Below are 22,823 nucleotides of genomic sequence, written 5' to 3' on the forward strand. Positions count from 1 at the left end.
ACACTCAGAGATAAAAAGCAGGCTGACAGCTGTCAGGGTAGGGGCTAACAGGGGTTGAGGGATTGAGTAAAAAAGAAAAAACTAATGGACATAGACAACAGTGTGGTGATTTCCTGGAGGATTGGGGGTGGTGGCAGTAGAGGAGGGGATAAGGAAGATAAATGATGATGAATGGAGGCTTAACTTGGAGTGGTGCACACACAAGACAGTGTACAGATTATGTATTGTAGAATTGTGTACCTGAAACCTGTATAATTTTGTTAATCAGTGTCACCCCAATAAATACAATAGAAAAAAGATAAAAGGAGAAAAATAACAATATAGATATATGGGTAGACAGAAAGATAGATAAAGGCTCCAGACAACACTAAATTATAATAATCATAAACATATTATGAATCTAACAATAAGGCTCTAAAATATATAAAGCAACAATTCAGACAACTGCAGAAGAAAACATACAGTTTTAATAATATACACTTTAAAATGACCCACTTTTAACAGTGGATGGAATAATTAGACAGAAGATTAATAAGAAAATAAAGAACTTAAACAACAGTATAAGGCAATTTGACCTACAGACATATATAGAACATTCAATCTAACATCATAGGATACACATTTTTCTCAAGTGCACATGGAGCATTCTTCAGGATAGACCATTTGTTAGGCCATAAAACAAATCTCAATACATTTTAAAAGATTGAAATCATACAAAATATATTTTCTAATTATAATGAAATAAAACTAGAAATCAATACCTGCAAGGAAAATGGAAAACTGAAAAAAGTCACAAATATGTGGAAATTAAGCAATACAGTTTAAAATAATAGGTCAAAGAAGAAATCACAGAGAAGTTAAAAAGTTCTTTGAGATGAATGAAAACAAAAACATAATAAAACTTAGGGAGTGCAATGAAAGAAGTGTTTAGAGGGAAATATATAGCTCTAACTCATAAAAAGAAGAAAGATTTCAAATCAATAATTTAACTGTATATTTTAAGAAACTAGAAATGGAGAGCAAACTGAATCCAAAGTTAGTAGAAAGGAAGAAAATAATAGGACCTAGAGTATAGATAAATAAAATAGAGAAAAGAAATACAATAGAGAAAATCCATAAAACAAAAAGACTGGTTCATTGAAAACATCAACAAAATTGATAATTCTTAGGTAGATGGACTAATAAAAAAATGAACAAAGACTCAAATTACTAAAATTTGCAATGAGAGTGGAGACATTACTCCACATTTAACAAAGATAAAAAGGATAATAAGACAATGCTATGAACAACTATACATCAAAAAATTGGATAATATAGATGAAATAAACAACTTTCTAGAAAAACAATCAAAGTACTATGGTACAATATAAAAAGTTTTAAAAAATTACATATATTTATATGTGACGTGGGTTGTATGTTTGTATAATATAGAGCTTTACAGTAACTGTAGAAGGATAAATATCAAGATGTTAAAAGTGGTTATCATTGGGAGAGTAGAAATCTGTGTGTCTTTATATTAATACTTTCTTGCAAATCTCAATTTCTCAAAATTTTTGTAATAGACATATACTGCTTTGTAACAAGAAAACCAAAAGAAACTCATCTAGAAAAAAATTCAGAAAATTGATGTTTAGCCTAGGGGACATTATATTTATGGGCATAAACTGACTTCCTTTTATTTATACCTAAATATTTTTTGCAAAACAAGTACACACCGTCTAGCTAGTTCCTCTGGCATTCGCTTTGGAACTAAGGCTTTGTCCAGCTGAATCTCCAACACGATGTATGTCCCTGCTTCCACAAATTGCTGTGAAGACATTTTTTCTAATTTATTCTTTTCAAAAAATAGATATTTATGAAAAAATTTAATAACAAGATAATGGTCACAATATAATAAGTGAGAAAACTGCATATACAACTATATATAGTGTGATCTTAACTGTCAAAATATTTTTTTACATATAAAAATAACTGGATAGAAAAAGAGCAACAGTGTTTATCTCTTGCAGGAAAGGGTTTTCAATTTTATTCTTGAAAATTTTTACCCCAGCTGAAGCCCTGCTTAACTTGTTCAATTTTTTTCTTGGAACTGTTTTAAGTGAATGCCATTCTTTCTTCCACCAAATATCTTTCATTAGTCCTGCAGAAATACTCTCCTTACAACCTTCTGACATTCCCACTCAAAGCCTCCTCATCATACCCAACTGCAACCTGATGGACATTTCTACCCAGATTTTTACTAGCATACTAAATACTAAATCCCAAATTGAACTTATCATTTCCCCTATATTAACCTCTCTTGATTTTTCTCTTAATGATTTTGTCATCCTTACAGAAAGTAAGGCTTGAAAACTGAGTTATCTCTAACTTTTCTTCCTTGACACCTCAAAGCTTCCCAGTCCCACCTTGCCCATGCAGGTTTCTGACTTCCTTTATAATTGTTTTCTTAACTCAAACTGTCATCAACATCATCTGTACTCTAAGAAAACCTATAAACAGACATCAGAAGCCCATACCCCAACTTCAATCTTTCTTTTTCACATCCTTTCAAGAGTTCTGTCCTGAAACACAAGACATATTATTTCCACTTATGTTAAAAACATTTAATGTGAGTCCCTAAGATGAGGCTCAAGGGTTCATTATCACCTATAGAATTAAGCCCAAATTCTTTAGCAAGCCTTTCAAAGTCTTTCTACAACCCAGCTCAGTCTCTCTCTTCTTCCTCACCTCCTAGAATCTCTCCTTTCTTTTCATTTCTATATATCACACACTGAATTAATTGATGTACCCAACTTGGTGCCTTGACTCCAGCTGTTCTCTGACCCTAAAATGCCTCTTCTTCCAACTTCATCTTGCAAAGTGTTCTCTTCATCTTTCACTACATAGCTGGGATGCCACCTCTTTCATGAAGACTTCTGAGACCGCCCCATCCTAGTAGCTATCAATCTCTCTTGTTGGAGCCCACACAGCACTTTTATACATACCTCTACTATAGCATTTATCAAAATTCTGTATTATGGTTAGTCTATTTTTCCCACCAGACTATTGAGCATCCTGAGAGCAGATGAATAAATGCTGTAGATGATTCATCTTTGTATCCCTCAGAGTGCTCAATATAATAGAATTAATAAAAGACATAAGTTTTTAATGCTGGAACAGGCCTTAATCTGGTACTGACTCACTTCAGTAAGTCTCATCAAGACAAAGAAATTTACTCAACATCATAAACCAGTCATGGTAAGTATAGGATGCTAACTCAATAAACTTTTTACATTATATCATGCTACCTTACTCAGTAAGGACTGATAAACTTAAACTTAATTCTCCAACTCTTCATGCATAGTTACCTGCCCTTCTGGATTGTTGTTTAGAGGGGGTTCAGTTTCCAAAGGAGTATCTGAGCTCTGAGATTTTATACTAGATGCTTGCTGAAAGAAGATTAACACACATTAAAAATGAATTCTTACATGGTCTTCACAATGGCAGGAACAATGATCATTATGTTGCATCAAAATGCAAACTAAATTGAGGCAATTCACCAAATGAGAAATCAGTGTAAGCCTCTGGAATGTGACAAAATCAGCAAAACCATCACCTTCTCAACAACCTACCGCATCCCCAGGCCTAGGCCTTCCTTCTATATCCCTTTCTTACTATTTTATCTTCTTTCAGGTTCTTAGAAATAACTGGTTTGGACAATGGAGAAGTAATTCCTCCTATTTTGTTATTCTGAATCAAATTATGTCCAATATCCCGGAACAAGCTAAGTAAGCACTTGGTCTGAAAAAAACAAACAAAAAAATGCAATGAATCACAGGCAAATATAATAAAAGAAGCCCACATTATTCCTTAACATCATTTAGTTTTCTAGATATTTCAGCGTTGTAGAAACAAAGCGAGATAGGGGAAGTAAAAAACTCCATTGCATTGCCATATTCGTTGAACAGGTGAAACCATCACATAAAATTAGCTGCCTACCCCATTATTTAAATTCTTACGAGGAATTCTAGCACTGGCTTAATTTTGTATCTCATTAACTTCTTTTTTTTTTTTTTTTTTTCATTTTTCTGAAGCTGGAAACAGGGAGAGACAGTCAGACAGACTCCCGCATGCGCCCGACCAGGATCCACCCGGCACTCCCACCAGGGGGCGATGCTCTGCCCATCCTGGGCGTCGCCATGTTGCGACCAGAGCCACTCTAGCGCCTGAGGCAGAGGTCACAGAGCCATCCCCAGCGCCCGGGCCATCTTTGCTCCAATGGAGCCTTGGCTGCTGGAGGGGAAGAGAGAGACAGAGAGGAAAGCGCGGCGGAGGGGTGGAGAAGCAAATGGGCGCTTCTCCTGTGTGCCCTGGCTGGGAATCGAACCCAGGTCCTCCGCACGCTAGGCCGACGCTCTACCGCTGAGCCAACCGGCCAGGGCCTCATTAACTTCTTATCAAACAGCTTTTCATCTTTGTGACATAATTTCAAATTAGCTTTAAGTGGTAGAATTTATTTTTATATAAGAAATACTATCTATCTACTACTGGCCTATCAATTATGATTAGAAGAATAGGGAAAGTTTAAAGTTCAAAATAAAAACTTTGGGCCCTGGCCGGTTGGCTCAGTGGAAGAGCATCGGCCTGGTGTGCGGGGGACCCGGGTTCGATTCCCAGCCAGGGCACATAGGAGAAGCGCCCATTTGCTTCTCCAACCCCCCTCCTTCCTCTCTGTCTCTCTCTTCCCCTCCCGCAGCCAAGGCTCCATTGGAGCAAAGATGGCCCGGGCACTGGGGATGGCTCCTTGGCCTCTGCCCCAGGCGCTAGAGTGGCTCTGGTCGTGGCAGAGCGACGCCCCGGAGGGGCAGAGCATCGCCCCCTGGTGGGCAGAGCGTTGCCCCTGGTGGGCGTGCTGGGTGGATCCCGGTCGGGCGCATGCGGGAGTCTGTCTGACTGTCTCTCCCCGTTTCCAGCTTCAGAAAAAAAAACAAAAAAACTTTGCATAGGAAAATTCAACTACAATGATTGAAAAAGAATCTTACAGAATATTTTATATTAAATAAAATGAGTGAATCTAAATATAATTTATGCTGAGCAAGCCAGATTAAAGAAAGGTAGAGTGAACAAAGGTAGGAGAGAAGAATAACAGAAAAGGTCATAAGAAAATTTTGGGGAGTAATGGGTATTTTCACTATCTTGATTGTGGTGATAGTTTCACAGATGTATACCTATGTCAGAAGTGTTTGTTTGTTTGTTTTCTGAAGTGAGAAGTCGGGAGGCAGAGAAAGAGACTCCTGCCTGTGCCCAACAGGGATCCGCCAGTCATGCCCACTAGGGGGCGATGCTTTGCCCATATCAGGCATTGTTCCATCACAACCAGAGCCATTCTAGTGCCTGAGGTGGAGGCCATAGAGCCATCCTCAGCACCCAGGCCAACTTTGCTCCAATAGAGCCTTGGCTGCAGGAGGGGAAGAGAGAGATAGAGAAAAATGAGAGGGGGAGGGGTGGAGAAGCAGATGGACACTTCTCCTGTGTGCCCTGGCTGGGAATTGAACCCAGGATGTCCACACACCAGGTTGATGCTCTACCACTGAGCCAACTGGCCAGGGCCCCTATGTCAAAAGTTTTAAATTGCCTGGGCAGATGATGGTGCAGTGGATAGAGCACTGACCTGGGACACTAAAGGCCAGGTTCAAAACCCCAAGCTCATCAGCTTGAATGTGGGATCATAGACAGGGCTTGAGCTCAAAGGTCGCTGGCTTGAGCAAGGGGTCACTGGCTCAGCTGGAGCCCCATGGTCAAGGCATGCACGAGAAAGCAATCAATGAAAAATGAAAGTGCAGCAACCATGAGTTGATGCTTCTCATCTCTCTCCCTTCCTGTCTGTCTGTCCCTGTCTGTCTCTCTCACTTGCTAAAATATATATACATATATACAGTGTGTCTGTAAAGTCATGGTCACTTTTGACCAGTCACAGGAAAGCAACAAAAGATGATAGAAATGTGAAATCTGCACCAAATAAAAGGAAAACCCTCCCAGTTTCTGTAGGATGATGTGGCAGCATGTGCGCATGCACAGATGATGACGTAACACTGTGTATACAGCGGAGCAACCCACGGCCATGCCAGTCGAGGTGTGGACAGTACAGAGGAAAGTTCAGTGTGTTCTGTGGCTCACTTAAATTTGAATCCGTGACCAAAGTGCAACGTGAATATCGGCACGTTTATAACAAAGCGCCACCACATAGGAATAACATTACTCGGTGGGATAAGCAGTTGAGGGAAACCGGCAGTTTGGTGGAGAAACCCCGTTCTGGTAGGCCATCAGTCAGAGACGAGTCTGTAGAGGCTATACGGGATAGCTACTTAAGGAGCGCTAAAAAATCGGTGCATGAGCCCACATGAGTAGGTATGAAACTGGGAGAGTTTTCCTTTAATTTGGTGCAGATTTCACATTTCTATCGTCTTTTGTTGCTTTCCTGTGACCGGTCAAAAGTGCACCATGACTTTACGGACATACTGTATATGCTTTAAATTGTGCAATTTATACATCAGTTATTATTCTATGTCAGTTATACCTCAATAAAGTCGCTAAGAAGACATTCCAATAATATTAAAGCAAAAATTGTAAATACTAAATGTGGGAAAATGGCTGGGGTTTAGACTGTGGTCGAGACAAGTCTTTTGTGCGGATTTGGGGACACAGGATCCTGCGGGGACAGAACGCTGCCCTTGCAAGCACTAGAAAAGATTGTTTAAAGGAAAACAGTTGATCCCTATGGCCTTTCCTTACATACCTGAAAGACATTAGTTAACTACCCTTCTGCACCTGAACCCAGGCTCTGTTAATTTACCTAATGAGCAAAAAGGCCAATATTAAATTTGATGAGGCTGCAGAGATCTGGGCTCTCAGTCCTAGAGGCTGGGAGTCCCCTGTACCCATCTTTTTCTGTATGTTGTGTCTTGTGTGTGTCTTTTCTTCAGTCCTGCAGCACCTTCCTTTCATGCATGCCCACGGCTGAGCTGGTCTCAGCAACTAAACATCGCTCAATTACTTGTATTTCATAGATTCTAAAATGCAAACTTTTTGAAATTTTAACATCTCTGGGAAATGAGAACATTTCATGTAAGTGGTATTGTACAATATATAGTCTTCCTTCTTTCACTTTGCATAAAGTGTTTGTGGTTCATCAGTGTTATAGAATGTGTCAGTAGACTCTTCCTTTTTAAAAAAAACAGCTTTATTGAGATATAATTCACATTTTATAAAGAAGTTCATTGTTTAATAGTATTCCCTTGTATAGATATACTATATTTTACCAATTCATCAGTTGTGGATGTTTGGACTATTGTGAATAGTTTGGGGCTATTGTGAATAATGCTATTATAAATATTTACATACATGTGTTTATATAAATGCAGTTTTCAATTCTCTTGAGTAGGTTCCTAGGGATGATTTGTTGATTGCATGATATGTTTATATTTAACATAGATTTTTTTATATTCTATTAAATATTGAGAGTACAATATTGAAATTTCTGAATGTTACACTTTTTCTCCTTTCAGTTCTGTTGGGTTTTGCTTCATGTATTATGAAGTTCTTTTGTTAGGTGTGTATACATTTATAATATATATACTTATTTTGTATAATAATTTATAAATTCTATCTTCCTGATTAATGGACCCTTTAATCATTATGACATGCCATTCTGTGTCTTTAATTATATTTCTTTTCTTGAAGTCTGTTTTATCTGATGTAAATATTGCCACTCAGTTCTGTTATATTTTCTACTTCATAGTATGTCTTTTTTATTCTTTTACTTCAGCTTATTTGTGTCTAAGTATAAGGTGTGTCTATTTCAGACAACATATCATTGAATCTTAATAATTTAAAATCCAGTCTCATAATCTCTGTCCTTTCATTGGGGTATCTAGACCATTCACATATCATATTATTGTGGAAATATCTGGCCTAAAGGCCAGATTTTTTTTGGTTTTTGAGGTTCAATGGCAGAATGACAACAAGGTTCTATATTTAACATCCCAGTATACCCATTGGTTCCAAATACCCATTGCAAAGATGTAAATGTAAGTAAAAACATATAAAAGATAAATTTGTATAGATGACACTTTCTATACAGTTTTTCTTACCTTTTCATAGACTGTACTATCTAGGTAAGGGTAAACATGAAAAGCTCCCCGAATCCTCTTTACACCTGGATACAGCAATGGGACCATATTAACATAAGCCACACCATGAAATGAAAGTGGACTTTCATCCTCCATCTAAGGGATAAAACCAGACACCTATTAGTGCTATAGAGCAATGCAGTAGGAGGCGTGGAGCTATGACTTAGCAATTCAAAGATGTGTTTAAAAACTATCTATGCTACTTACTTAACTATGTAGTTGACTTTAGGCCAGAAACATAAACATTTTGGGTCTTCATTTATTTTTTTCTTTTCTTTTTCAAATTATAAGGAAAATTTTATTTAGAAAATTATAGAGGTAGTAGAAGGGCCTTTGGAGCATAGAAGAAAGAGGGAGAGAGATACATGCCTTGAGAGATTAAAGAGGGAAGAGAGGCACAGTCCTGCTCCAGAAAAAAGAGAGAAAGCATGCTGGGGAAAGAAAAGGATGGGGAAAGGCTTAGGTGTGTCCCATAGAGAGAGCTATGGGGTCTTCACTTCTTTATTTTCAAAATAGATTTAATAACACTATGATCACAGAGATAATGCACATAAAATATTAATGAATAGTAAAGGTGTAGTTGAATCAACACGCCCTCAAATTAATTGATAATATATATTCAACAGAAAAGTCAACTTGACCATATTGCTCTTAGGAAAAAGTGTTAAAACAACAATAACAAAAATTTAAAAGAAATCAGAAGCTGTGGCTTTTAGCTTTAGTTGATAGATTCATACGAATGAAAGAGTCTTACAAATCATCTGGACCAGTGTTGACAGATAGGCTTTAACTGATGCCTACATTCTAATCAATTGGTGGAAGTGTCTTACAGTACTATGTTGAGAAAGATTTTGTATCCTTACCTGGGTTCAGAGGAAAGAGTGCTATGAGATTGATCAGTACCATCCACCATGGAAGAAGGAAGATGAATGATAGTCTACCATTATGTATTTGCCATCTCTAATCTCATCTACACTCTCAATACAAAGATGAAGAACATGTAAATATCTCTATCTCTTTTTTAATTGAATTTATTGGGGTGACATTGGTTAATAAAACTATATAGGTTTCAGGTGTATATTTCTGATACATTATCTGTACATTGTACAGTGTGTTTACAACCCCATCAAGTCTCTTTTTATCATCATTTATCCCCCCTTTATCTTCTTCTCTCTCTCCCTACTCCCCAGTAAAAATACCTTAACATCATTTTTAATGGCTTTATGTTTGCCACAAAAAACTTTAATAAGAAAAGAAGGGAAAGAAAACACATTTAATTTCCACAAGGTTAAAAGTAATCTTTTTTATTATACCTATTAAAATAATTAGAAACTAAAAGTCTTATGTTCATATAATATTATTTTATGCTGTTTAAAAATCTAAGGAAACTTAGCCAATACATAGTTATATTACAAAAGGGGAGGTGGTATCACAGTAGTAGCATTTTTATTCTTCCAAAAGCCTATTTTAAAAATCAATAAAATAATTTCAGTACTTGTTAAGTATCTGCTATATGACATGAATCGTGCTTGGTACTGTGGAGGATACAAAGCAGTCTATGGGCCTGACCTGTGGTGGCGCAGTGGATAAAGCATCAACCTGGAACACTGAGGTCGCCAGTTCGAAACCCTGGGCTTGCCTGGTCAAAGCACATATGGGAGTTGATGCTTCCTGCTCCCCCCCCCCTTCTCTTTCTCTCTCTCTCTCTTTCTCTCTGTGAAAATTGAATAAAGTCTTTAAAAAAAAAGTATTGCTACAAAGCAGTCTGTGACAGCATCCCTACCTACTGGAAGTTGACAAACATAAAAGACCAGACATGCTCAAGACTCATTAAAACTATATCTTTTCAAAACAGTAGTACATATATGAACCCTAATACTCTAATAGTAGCAGGCTAAAACATTGTAAGTCTGAAGTCTAAAAGAAATTCAGAAAGATTTATTAGGTTGAACCATATTGCCAATATTTAACTACTTTTGCCCTATAAAAATAGCTATTTTGTATGGTTTTACTTATGGTAAACTGTAATGAAGGGCTAAAGGGAAATAAGATGTCTGGGAATAAAGGATAAGTAATTTTTAATGAACAATAGGGAGCTAGGGTGACATGTTCTTCTGATTTTCCAGGGACAGGGGAGTTTCCTGGGACATGAGATTTTCAGCACTAAACCAAGAAACTACTCAACAAATCAAGATCATTTGAAGCAGCCACATCAGTTCATACTTTCCATTGTTATTAGAATTAGAGGTAGCATTTCTCTTTTTTTTTTTTTTTTTTAGGTGAGAGGAGGGGAGATAGAGAGACAGACTCCCACATGTGCCTTGACCAAGATCCACCCGGCAAACCTGATCTGGGGTTGATACTCGAATCAACCAAATTATCCTCAGTGTCCAGAGCTGATGCACAAACCAACTGAGCCACTGGCTACAAAAGGGGCAGAGAGAGAAGGGGGAGAGAGAGGAGAACAGAAGCAGATGATCATTTCTCATGTGTGTCCTAACTAGGGATCTAATCTGGGATGTCCACATGCCAGGCCAATGCACTATCCACTGAGAAAACAGGCCAGGGCCTAGAAACAGCATTTCTTTTTTCTTTTTTTTTAAGTGAGAGGAGGGGAGATAGTGAAGCAGACTCCTGCATGCACCCAGACCAGGACTCACCCTGCAACCTCCATCTTAGGCTGATGCTTGAATCAACCAGGCTATTTTTATTGCTTAAAACTGATGCACTTGGACCAACCAAGCTATCCTCAGCAGCCAGAGCCAAGGCTTGAACCAACTGAGCCACTGGCAGTGGGAAGAAAAGAAGGAGAGAGAAGCAGATGGTTGCTTCTCTTGTGTGCCCTGACTGGGAATCGAACCCAGGACATTCATAAGTTGGGCTGACACTCTATTCACTGAGCTACCAGTCAAGGCCAGCATTTCTTATATAAATACTTTTAAGTGAATAAGTTTACCTTATCAAATTTTGCAGCTTTCCCCTTGGGTGCAGTAACCAGAGGAACTCTTGTGATCTCTACAGGCCAGAGTCGGCAATCAGCAACTCGCTTCTGAAAACTGCATATCAAGAATCAGCCCATTAGCATTATATGCAAAAATGGAGTTAGTATAATTTAGGTTAAAGGGAAATATTCCTCTCTTTTAAAAAGTAATGGAGGCCCTGGACGGTTGGCTCAGCGGTAGAGCATCGGCCTGGCGTGTGGGGGACCCGGGTTTGATTCCCAGCCAGGGCACATAGGAGAAGCGCCCATTTGCTTCTCCACCCTCCCCCTCCTTCCTCTCTGTCTCTCTCTTCCCCTCCCGCAGCCAAGGCTCCATTGGAGCAAAGATGGCCCGGGCGCTGGGGATGGCTCCTTGGCCTCTGCCCCAGGCACTAGAGTGGCTCTGGTCACAGCAGAGCGACGCCCCGGAGGGGCAGAACATCGCCCCCTGGTGGGCAGAGCATCGCCCCCTGGTGGGCAGAACATCGCCCCCTGGTGGGCAGAGCATCGCCCCCTGGTGGGCAGAGCGTCGCCCCTGGTGGGTGTGCCGGGTGGATCCCGGTGGGGCGCATGCGGGAGTCTGTCTGACTGTCTCTCCCCGTTTCCAGCTTCAGTAAAAAGTAATGGAATACAGCCTGACTGGTAGAGATGCAGTAGATAGAGCATCGACCTGGGATGCTGAGGTCCCTGGTTTGAAACTCTGAGGTTGCTGGCTTGAGCACAGGCTCCTTGGCTTAAGCACAGGCTCCCCAGATTGAGCATGAGGTCATTGGCTTTAGCGTAGGATCATAGACATGACCCCATGGTCATTGGCTTGAGCCCAAGGGTTGCAGGCTTCAAGCCCAAGGTCACTGGCTTGAACCTAAAATTGTTGGCTTGAGCAAGGGGTCACTGGCTCTGCTGGAGCCCTCTGGTCAAGGCACATAGGAGAAGTAATCCTGGAACAACTAAAGTGATGCAATGAGTTGATGCTTCTCATCTCTTTCCGTTCCTGTCTCTCTTTCTCTGTCTCTCTCCTCTCTTTCCCACTTGCTTAAAAAAAAGTAATAAAATACATACATATACTTTTTTTTATCAGTTAAGTGGGTTTTATAAACCTTCTCAAGTCGATAAAATTCTAAAAATAATTCTATTATACTGCTAACAGAGGCAAACTAAACATTTTTTAGAGCAATCTGGCAATATGAATCAAAAGCCTTAAAATGTTCATATTCTTTGACTGAGAAATTCCACTTCTAGTGATATTTTCTAAAGAAATAATCAGACAAGTATGTAAAAATAGTATAAAATATGCTAGCTTGACCAGGTGGTGGCTCAGTGGACAGCACATCAGACTGGGATGCAGAGGACCCAGGTTCAAAACCACGAGGTTGCTGGCTTGAGCACGTGCTCATCCAGCTTAAGTGTGGGCAGGGTCACTGGCTTAAGCGTGGGATCATGGATATGACCCCATGGTCGCTGGCTTGAGCCCAAAGGTCGCTGGCTTGAACCCAAGGTCTCTGGCTTGAGCAAGGGGTCACTTGTTCTGCTATAGACCCCAGGTCAAGGAACATATGTGAAAGCAATCAATGAACAACTAAGAAGCTGCAACAAAGAACTGATGCTTCTCATCTCTCTCCCTTCCTGTCTGTCTGTCTCTAACTGTCCCTCTCTCTGTCTCTGTTACAAACACACACACACACACACACACACAAATATACTTATCTCGGCTTCCAGAATCAGCTGACTGACATGTAAAGAGTTTAGAGCCTGGTCTGACCTGTGGTGGCGCAGTGGATAACGCGTCGACCTGGAAATGCTGAGGTCGCTGGTTCGAAACCCTGGGCTTGCCTGGTCAAGGCACATATGGGAGTTGATGCTTCCAGCTCCTCCCCCCCTTCTCTCTCTCTATCTCTCTCTCTCTCCCTCTCTCTTTCCTCTCTAAAAATGAATAAAGAAAAAAAGAGTTTAGAGCCTGACCAGGTGGTGGCACAGTGGATAGAACATCGGACTGGGACGCAGAGGACCCAGGTTCAACATCCCGAGGTCACTGGCTTGAGCATGCACTGACCAGCTTGAGCGCAGTGTCACTGGCTTGAGCTGGGGATCATAGACATGACCCCAGGGTTGCTGGCTTGAGCCCAAAGGTTTCTGGCTGGAACCCAAGGTCACTGGTTTAAGCAAGAGTTCATTCGCTCTGCTGTAGCAACCCCCTGCACCCACCAGTCAAGGCACATATGACAAAGCAATCAATGAACAACTAAGGTGCCGCAACAAAGAATTGATGCTTCTCATCTCTCTCCCTTCCTGTCTGTCTGTCCCTATTTGTCCCTCTCTCTGTCTCTCTTTCTCTGTCATCAAGAAAAAAAAGTTTAGAAGTTTTACTACTTTCCTCACAACAAGGAAAAAGCTGATGAAACTGAAAATCAACAACTTTTCATAGATCTACCTAGGAATTGAAGTCATAAGGCAAAGTGCCACACTGAAATTGGGAGAGACAGGTACAGAGAGAGAATCACAACTGAGATCAGCTTACAGGCCACAGAAGCTACTGGAGTCTATAACAGATAGAAACAATTTAAGGGTGATTTTGACACATTGCTGGAGGCTGAGTATAGATGAGCCAGAGAGTTAAAATCTCCTAGGAGTCCAGTGCTAAGGGGTCCCCACACTTTTTGGGGATTTAAAACAGGAAGCCCCAGCAGATTCTCACAGTGAAGATAGTATAAAAATACTTTTGGGTAGAGAGAAGGAAAACGTAACCATTTTGAAATATATTCCGAGCGTTTTTCAAGGGGAATTGTTTACCAGAGCCTTATCTGACCCAGAAGAAGGGCAATTAGACACGTCCAGCATCATCTAGGTTTCCTGCCTCACATAAGGACAGGAAGAAAAAAAGGCTATTAAATACTTCTAAAGGTCAAAGTCCAGGAATTACCCTGGCTTGTTGGCTCAGTGGTAGAGCGTCGGCCTGGCGTGCAGGAGTCCCGGGTTCAATTCCCGGCCAAGGCACACAGGAGAAGCACCCATCTGCTTCTCCGCCCCTCCCCCTCTCCTTCCTCTCTGTCTCTCTCTTCCCCTCCCGCAGCCAAGGCTCCATTGGAGCAAAGTTGGCCCGGGCACTGAGGATTGCTCTGTGGCCTCTGCCTCAGGCGCTAGAATGGCTCTGGTTGCAACAGAGCAATGCCCCAGATGGGCAGAGCATCGCTTGGCCCGGGTGCTGAGGATGGCTCTGTGGCCTCTGCCTCAAGCGCTAGAATGGCTCTGGTTGCAACATAGCGACGCCCCAGATGGGCAGAACATCGCCCCCTGGTGGGCATGCCAGGTGGATCCTGGTCGGGCACATGCGGGAGTCTGGCTGACTGCCTCCAACTTCAGAAAAATACAAAAAAAAAAAAAAAAGTCCAGGAATTCAATCCCATTAAAATACTGAAATTTAATCATAGGATTATAGAACACATCCCCTCCCCAACACCTTATCACTACATCAACAAGATTCCAGTATAATAACAGTGGGTTATAACTGAGAGATTGCAAAACATAGACCCTATCTAAGAAAGAGTTCTGAGGTAAACCCAAAGACAACAGGGGAAGAGAGAGAGAGAAAAGAAGGAAGGAAGGGAGGGAGGGAGGGAGGAAGGGAGGGAGGGAGGGAGGGAGGGAGGGAGGGGAGGAGGGAGGAAGGAAAGAAGGAAGGAAGGAAGGAAGGAAGGAAGGAAGGAAGGAAGGAAGGGAGGGAGGGAGGGAGGGAGGGAGGGAGGGAGGAAGGAAGGAAGGAAGGAAGGAAGGGGAGAGAGAAAGAAACTGAAGCCAATAGCACCTACAGCTAGAGCAGGGGTCGGGAACCTTTTTTGCTGAGAGAGTCATGAACACCACATATTTTAAAATGTAATTCCGTGAGAGCCATACAATGACCCATGGACGTTAAGCATTAACCAATAAAAATTTGGTGTTGTCCTGGAGGACAGCTGTGATTGGCTCCAGCCACCCACAACCATGAATATGTGCGGTACGAAATAAATGGATTGTAATACATGAGAATGTTTTATATTTTTAACATTATTATTATTTTTCTTAAAGATTTGTCTGCGAGCCAGATGCAGCCATCAAAAGAGCCAGATCTGGCTCACAAGCCATAGGTTCCTGACCCCTGAGCTAGAGCAAACATTAAACACAGTCTAGCTCCTTGCCACTAAAAAACTTATTTCCCTCATTTCTTATTACCCAGTGCATACTGTCTAGCTTTTAATTTAAAAATTTACAAAACCAGACTACTGTCATTAAATAAATTTTCATGTTCATGACCTTCAAAAAATAAAATTAAAAGTTGCATGGAATGCTAAAAGGCAAGAAAAATACAGTCTGAAGAGATGAAGTTAGCATAAGAACTATTTTCAGATATAACACAGATCTTGGAATGATCAAATAGGGATTTACAATAACTATGTATGATAATATGTGAAGGGCTCTAATGGAAAAAGCAGACAACACACAAGAACAGATAGGTAATTTAAGCAGAGAGATGAAACTCTAAGAAAGAATCAAAATAAAATGCTAGAAATCAAAAACACTGCAACAAATGTAAAGAATTCATTTGATGGGCTTATCAGTAGGCTGAATATAGTCAGGAAAATATCAGTGACCTTGAAGATATGCCAATAAAAATTTCCCAAACTCAAATGAAAAGGGGAAAAATTGAAAAATAATAATAACAAAATATTTAATAACTGTGGGACAATTACAAAAGATGCAACAGGTATGCCAAAAGGAGAAGAGAAAAAGGACTAAAAGATATATTTGAGGTTATAATGACTGAGAATTTTACCAAAGTAATGACAGACACCAAACCACAGATCCAGGAAGCTCAGAGATCACCAAGCATAATAATAAGCACTAAAAAGACTACACCTAGGTATTTATATTCAAACTGTATAAAACCAAAGAGAAAATGAAAATCTTGAAAGAAGTTGGGGGAGGGGGGAAACACCTTTCCTAAAGCCCTGGTTTGGTAATTCAGTTGGTTAGAGTATCATCCCAATATGCCAAGGTTGGTGCTCGCTTCGGCAGCACATATACCAATATGCCAAGGTTGTGGGTTCAATCCCTGATCAGGGTACATACAAGAATCAACCAATAAATGTATAAATAAGTGGAACAACAAATCAACATTTCTCTTTCTCTAAAATAAATAAATTTTAAAAATAAATAAAACAGACTTTTCCTATAGAGGAACAAGGATAAGAATTACATTGGACTTCTCTTCAGAAACCATACAAGCAAGAAGAAAGTAGAGTGAAATTTTTTTTTTAAGTTTTGAAAGAAACAAACCACCAACCTAGAATTCTGTATCCAGTGGAATTATATTCAAAAGTGAAAGAAAAATAAAGATCTACTCAAACAAAACTGGAGGGAATTTGTGGCCAGTAGACCTGGTATAAGAAATGCAAAAAAGTATACAGAGAAAAGAAAATGATGTCAGAAATTTGTGTCTATATAAAGAAAGGAAGAGATTCAGAGAATAAAATAAATGAAGGTGAATATTTTTATCTTTTTTATTTTTAATTGATCAAATTGATAACTTTGTTTGAAGTAATAATAGCAACATTGTAGCCTTAACAACATATCAGCATATTAAATCCAACAATGCATATTTATCTTTTTTTTTTGTATTTTTCTGAAGCTGGAAACGGGGAGGCAGTCAGACAGACTCCTGCATGCGTCCGACCAGGATCCACCAGGCACGCCCACCAGGGGGCAGATGCTCTGCCCATCGGGGCGTCGCTCTGTCGTGACCAGAGCCACTCTAGCACCTGGGGCAGAGGCCAAGGAGCCATCCCCAGCGCTGGGCCATCTTTGCTCCAATGGAGCCTCAGCTGTGGGAGGGGAAGAGAGAGACAGAGAGGAAGGAGAGGGGGAGGGGTGGAGAAGCAGATGGGCGCCTCTCCTGTGTGCCCTGGCCGGGAATCGAACCCGGGACTTCCGCACGCCAGGCCAACACTCTACCACTGAGCCAACCGGCCAGGGCCTGTATATTCATCTTAAACACAATGATCAGATGGGGAACCAGAGGTGTACAGGAACTCTCAAAATTATCTCTTCAATTTTTCTGTAATTCTAAGAAATAATCTATGAATTGAAAATAAAATAGTTCATTCAGATTATACATATATTGATAATCCTCTACTCCTCATCTTTCTCTAATCACTAGGTAATTGTGAAAGAGACTAGTAGTTACCCATTCAATATAAAGTGACCTGTTCTTTTTTAGTAACTAAATCCTGATTTAATCTGGGCAACAATGTATCTAACAAAAACACTATTTCCTAGTCTCTTTTGCATCTAGAGGTGACCAATGAGATATAAACAGAGGTTGTCAAATTTCAGAAAGTTTCTTTAAGAGGGGCTAGGACTGCCAATATGTGTCCTTTTTTTTTTATCCATAAGCACTCCTTGCTTCCAACTTCCTGTCAGGAATGTGAATGTGCAGGTTGGAACTCCAACAGCTATTTTGTACCATGAGACAACATTGTGGATGGAGCACACATGTTAAAGAAGATAAAGCAAAAAGAAACATTCAGACTGAATAACAGTGAGGAGACAGCATACATACCAGCTCTGAAGTTCTTTTATATGGAAGAGAAATAATAACTCACTTTGGTTAATTCACCATCACTAAAGCCTCTGTTTTGAGCAGACGCAATGTAGAGAGTCTCAGATCAGTTTACCTCAAATATAGATAAAACTAACAAAAGCAACAGTTCTTTCCCACCTATATAGTCTTTGTTGTTCATACATAATCTCTTTATTTTCCTACCTGGCTACTGCAGGAGGATCAAGATAGAAACGACTTTCCACGTCCCAAATAATCCTTTTCTTTAAGCACTCTGCTTGGACCCTAAATTCCCTGTCCTGTAAAGTAATAAGATAGAGACTTTTGTTCTCTCAGTGTGCCATGGTTTCGTCCTGTTCAATTACTGGGTCATTCTTTTAATGGATTTGATCACAATACTTTTATTACTACTATTACCATAAGTATGACTACTACTTTAAATACTACACCATCTTAAATTTTAGGGTACTATACTATTAATAAAGTACGTAAATTACATCAATCCAGTACTAATTCATATAAACTCAATCAGTGATTCTCAACCTTGAATGCATGTTAAAATTGTTAAAATTATTTAGAAGCTTCTTAAAAATATAATCAATACCTGGGCATTGGTATTTTAAAAGTAAATTATTATATAATTGATCTGGTCTAAGGCTTGGCCATTGTTATTATTTCAAAAGCTTTCCAGGTGATTCTAATGAGCAACTAAGGTTGAGAACTAATGATTTAAACCAAAATATAACATAAAATCTAAGTATTTAAAATAAAACATCTAATCTAAATGAAAATATAAATCTAAAAATGAATGATATGAATTTCCACTAATCACAATAATGAGAAAAGACACTGCACATGTTTTCAAATATTTTAGCTTTATCTCTACTACTTAAAATAGTTAGTGTCAGATATTGAAAGTAATTCAACCACCCTCATCTTATAAATTATTTCACTGAAACTACAAGTAACTATAATAAAGGTGGATACTAGGGTGATGATCTAGGACAGGGGGTCGGGAACCTTTTTGGCTGAGAGAGCCATGAATGCCACATATTTTAAAGTGTAATTCTGTGAGAGCCATACAGTGACTTGTGTACATTATTCATTATCCAATAAAAATTTGGTGTTGTCCTGGAGGACAGCTGTGATTGGCTCCAGCCACCCGCAACCATGAACATGAGCTGTAGGAAATGAATGGATTGTAATACATGAGAATGTTTTATATTTTTAACATTATTATTTTTATTAAAGATTTGTCTGAGAGCCAGATGCAGCCATCAAAAGAGCCACATCTGGCTCGCGAGCCATAGGTTCCCGACCCCTGATCTAGGAAGTAATTAGGAGGAAGGAGGGAGATTTTAACAGCATAACTCTTAATTTTTTATTTTGACCTATGACTGTATTATTACCTACTCAAAAATAAATTTAAAGTAAAGGTAAATTTGAATTAAATCAATTACTTTGTTTGCTGGAGTTAAGATGTCAAGTAACTTAAATCAGAATTAGATAACTATTAGTTTGACATGTAATTGCTTTATTTTAACAGGTGACGATATATATAAATTATAGTGATTCAGAAAATATTTTATCTTATGTCAGTGCACTGAGTTTATCAAATAAAAACTGCATAACTTTCACCTCAGGGTGGTTGAGTTCTCCTTCTTCTTCCTCATACGGCCCACCAACAATAAATGCATCAGGAATGTTATTAGCTCCTGGAGCCAGAATGTTGGCAATAGGCCATTTTTTGGGCCGGGGAATAGGTTCTCTTTCCCCTCCAAGTTTCAGAATTCCATTCTTGAAGAAAATAGGATAATCTTTCTGCAGAAATTAATAGCATACATCAGGAGATTTTGCAAAAGACTTTGGACGGGGCAAAAAGGATTACTGAAGTATCTTTTCCGTGGAATGCTGGGTATTATCTAACTGACCCTTCTGTGATTATCTGATTCTGTGGAAGGGCTCTGCCCTTTATTGCCTTTGTGATATTTTATAGTTCTGTAATTTATTAAAAATGTATAATAATTCAAATATTCTTCTCCATAGATTCACAAATGTATTTTGTCTAGTGGAGATGTATTTGATTACCGCCCTGTGGCTGACAAGTTTTGAATTATTAGCAAATTCATTTTAACAGTCCGATTGCTTACACATGGGTCATTTCTTCAGCATCTCCTTTGAACTGGTTTAAACCTCCTCTGCCATTTTATATAAGGGTAATGATGTAGCTTTTTAAAAATTATCTTCTAAAAAACAAACAAAATAGTCAAAGGCCTAAAATCTAGGCATTTTCATGTCTATAAATTAACTAAAATATATTTGCAATAGAAAATTGGTAAAGCTGTAAATAGGAAAGGAAATTATAAAATCCAACATTTAAATAAAAACATGCTAGATATCAATAATAAGTGAAATGCACATTAAAACAATAAGATACTGCCTGACCAGGCAGTGGCACAGTGGATAGAGGGTCAGACTGGGATGCCGAGGACCCAGGTTCGAGACCCCGAGGTCGCCAGTTTGAGCGCAGGCTCATCTGGTTTGAGCAAAAGCCCACCAGCTTGAACCCAAGGTTGCTGGCTCCAGCAAGGGGTTCCTCGGTCTGCTGAAGGCCCACGGTCAAGGCACATATGAGAAAGCAATCAATGAACAACTAAGGTGTTGCAACGCGCAATGAAAACTAATGATTGATGCTTCTCATCTCTCTCCATTCCTGTCTATCCCTCTCTCTGACTCACTCTGTCTCTGTTAAAAAAAAAAAAAAAAAAAAAAGGCCCTGGCCGGTTGGCTCAGCGGTAGAGCGTCGGCCTGGCCTGCGGAGGACCTGGGTTCGATTCCCGGCCAGGGCATATAGGAGAGGCGCCCATTTGCTTCTCCACCCCCACCCCCTTCTTCCTCTCTGTCTCTCTCTTCCCCTCCCGCAGCCAAGGCTCCATTGGAGCAAAGATGGCCCGGGCACTGGGGATGGCTCCTTAGCCTCTGCCCCAGGCGCTAGAATGGCTCTGGTCGCGGCAGAGCGACGCCCCAGAGGGGCAGAGCATCGCCCCCTCGTGGGCAGAGCATCGCCCCTGGTGGGTGTGCCGGGTGGATCCCGGTCGGGCTCATGCGGGAGTCTGTCTGACTGTCTCTCCCCGTTTCCAGCTTCAGAAAAATACAAAAAAAAAAAAAAAAAAGATATACCATCTTAAACCATAGATTTGCAGAATGAAAGTAAAAAATGTCAAGTGTAAATATTGTTAAAGAAATGTTATTCTCATATATATACTGCTCACAAAAATTAGAAGATATTTTCAAATGAATATGAAGCAATAAAATATCCTCTAATTTTTGTGAGCAGTATAGTTGATGTAAGTATAAATTGGTTCAACCATGAAAAGCACTTTTGAAGTCCTAGTGAAAATTTAAATTGGCATACCCTATAACTCAACTATTCTAGTTCTTTAAGTTTAAAAACTTGTGAAGTAGAACATTTCTGGAATGGCAGAGGAAGGACTTCTAAAAAGCTGCTCAATAATAAAAACATTGGCAAAAATTGTCAAAATTAAGGGTATTGAGACCATTCAATGGAGAAAACTAGTTATCCATATGCAAAATAAAAAAGTTGGACTCTCACCTAACATCATATACAAAAATTAACTCAAAATGGATCAGAAGCTTAAACTTAAGAGTTAAAACTATGAAACTCTTAAAAGAAAACAGGGGGAAAGTCTCATGACATTGGTTTTAGCAATAATTTCTTGGTTATGAACAAGAAAAGAAAACATGAACAAATTGCACTTCATCAAAATTAAAACCTTTTGTACATCAAAAGGTACTAACAACAGAATAAAAAAGACAACCCATAGAATGGGAGAAAATATTTGCAAAGCACATATATGATAAGGCATTAATAGCTAAAATATACAGAGAACTTCAAAGACTCAACAACAAGATTCAAAAAGTTGGCAAAGAACTTGAATATATATTCCCCCCAAAAAAATTTACAAATGACCAAAAAGCACATGAAAAGATGCTCAAAATCTTTAGTCATTAGGGAAATGCAAATCAAAACCACAAGGAGATGCCATTTCAAACATATTATTATATTGACTATTATCAAAAAACGGAAAATAAGTGTTAGAAAGGATGTGGGAGATTGGAACCTTGTGCATTGCTACTGGAAATGTAAAATGGTGAACAGGTATTGGAGGGGTTCTACAATATACTGAAAATGTAAAATGGCAATAAAATAGGTGGGAGTATTAACTAATTAAACCCTTTTAGTAAGCAATTCGGAAATCTCTATCAGGAGCCCCAAAGACCCATACACAATTGTGTTATAGAAATTTGGACTAAGAATTAAGAGAAAGTTTTGTATAATAAAGTACATTATACAAAATCTACAAAACCTATGCATAATAATCTGTGTAGAAATACATCCAAAATTTTTTAATTTAAAAATTTTTTACATATTTTCCATCATAAATATGTATTTATTGGCATAGTAAATAGTAAATTATATGTAATCTATAGTATATTACATTTAATATATGAACTATAAATATAATCCATTTATAAAACAGAAGCAAACTTTATTTTTTTAAGCCTAAAATAATTCTCAGTCATTAACAGAGCTTGCTTTTAATGAAATCTGAGCAGGTGAAGAAGGGATGCCCATATGACTGTTTAAATCTATATCTGGCTATAGAGCTTTACCTCTCCACCTGATGGAACTTGCAGACCAACCACATAGTTCTGCATGGGCCCTACTGGAATGAAGGATTCAGGCACAGAGTAGGCAGCCTCCAATGTGACCTTCAGTAAGTTGCCTCCTAAGATCTGGGCTGCTGTCAGTAAAGGCTCTGCCACAGATACTTTAACTTCAAGACTGCATTGCTGGAAAAAAATAAAATTATGCAATATTTTGAAAATGCCAGAGATCTCCCTTTTTTCCCTTATTTCATTTGAATATTATATCACTGTTGAAGGTAGAAAGGTCAAGTTTGCCTGACATCTGGTGGCACAGTGGATAAAGCATTGACCTGAAATTCTGAGCTCCCCGATTTGAAGCCCTGTCCTTGCCTGGTCAAGGCACATATGGGAGTTG

At 39.3% G+C, this 22,823-nt stretch overlaps 1 protein-coding gene across 5 annotated transcripts in view; it reads right to left on the bottom strand.

The window, feature by feature from the left end:
• The window catches only part of CFAP70 (cilia and flagella associated protein 70), a 172,418-nt gene that overhangs the window by 111,377 nt on the left and 38,218 nt on the right, over nt 1-22,823 (bottom strand). For 3 of the 5 annotated variants that reach the window (XM_066348833.1, XM_066348831.1, XM_066348834.1), the window contains 8 exons: nt 22,433-22,612; nt 19,376-19,558; nt 17,942-18,036; nt 11,125-11,224; nt 8,130-8,264; nt 3,655-3,780; nt 3,348-3,428; nt 1,716-1,834 (listed from right to left, as the gene is read on the bottom strand). In XM_066348833.1, coding sequence (XP_066204930.1) covers nt 1,716-1,834; nt 3,348-3,428; nt 3,655-3,780; nt 8,130-8,264; nt 11,125-11,224; nt 17,942-18,036; nt 19,376-19,558; nt 22,433-22,612 — 1,019 coding nt within the window. The remainder of the gene's footprint in view (nt 1-1,715; nt 1,835-3,347; nt 3,429-3,654; nt 3,781-8,129; nt 8,265-11,124; nt 11,225-17,941; nt 18,037-19,375; nt 19,559-22,432; nt 22,613-22,823) is intronic. The other 2 variants (XM_066348832.1, XM_066348835.1) reach the window with 2 other exon arrangements.

The sequence above is a fragment of the Saccopteryx leptura genome, chromosome 9 (genome assembly GCF_036850995.1).
Source record: "Saccopteryx leptura isolate mSacLep1 chromosome 9, mSacLep1_pri_phased_curated, whole genome shotgun sequence".
Taxonomy (NCBI): domain Eukaryota; kingdom Metazoa; phylum Chordata; class Mammalia; order Chiroptera; family Emballonuridae; genus Saccopteryx; species Saccopteryx leptura.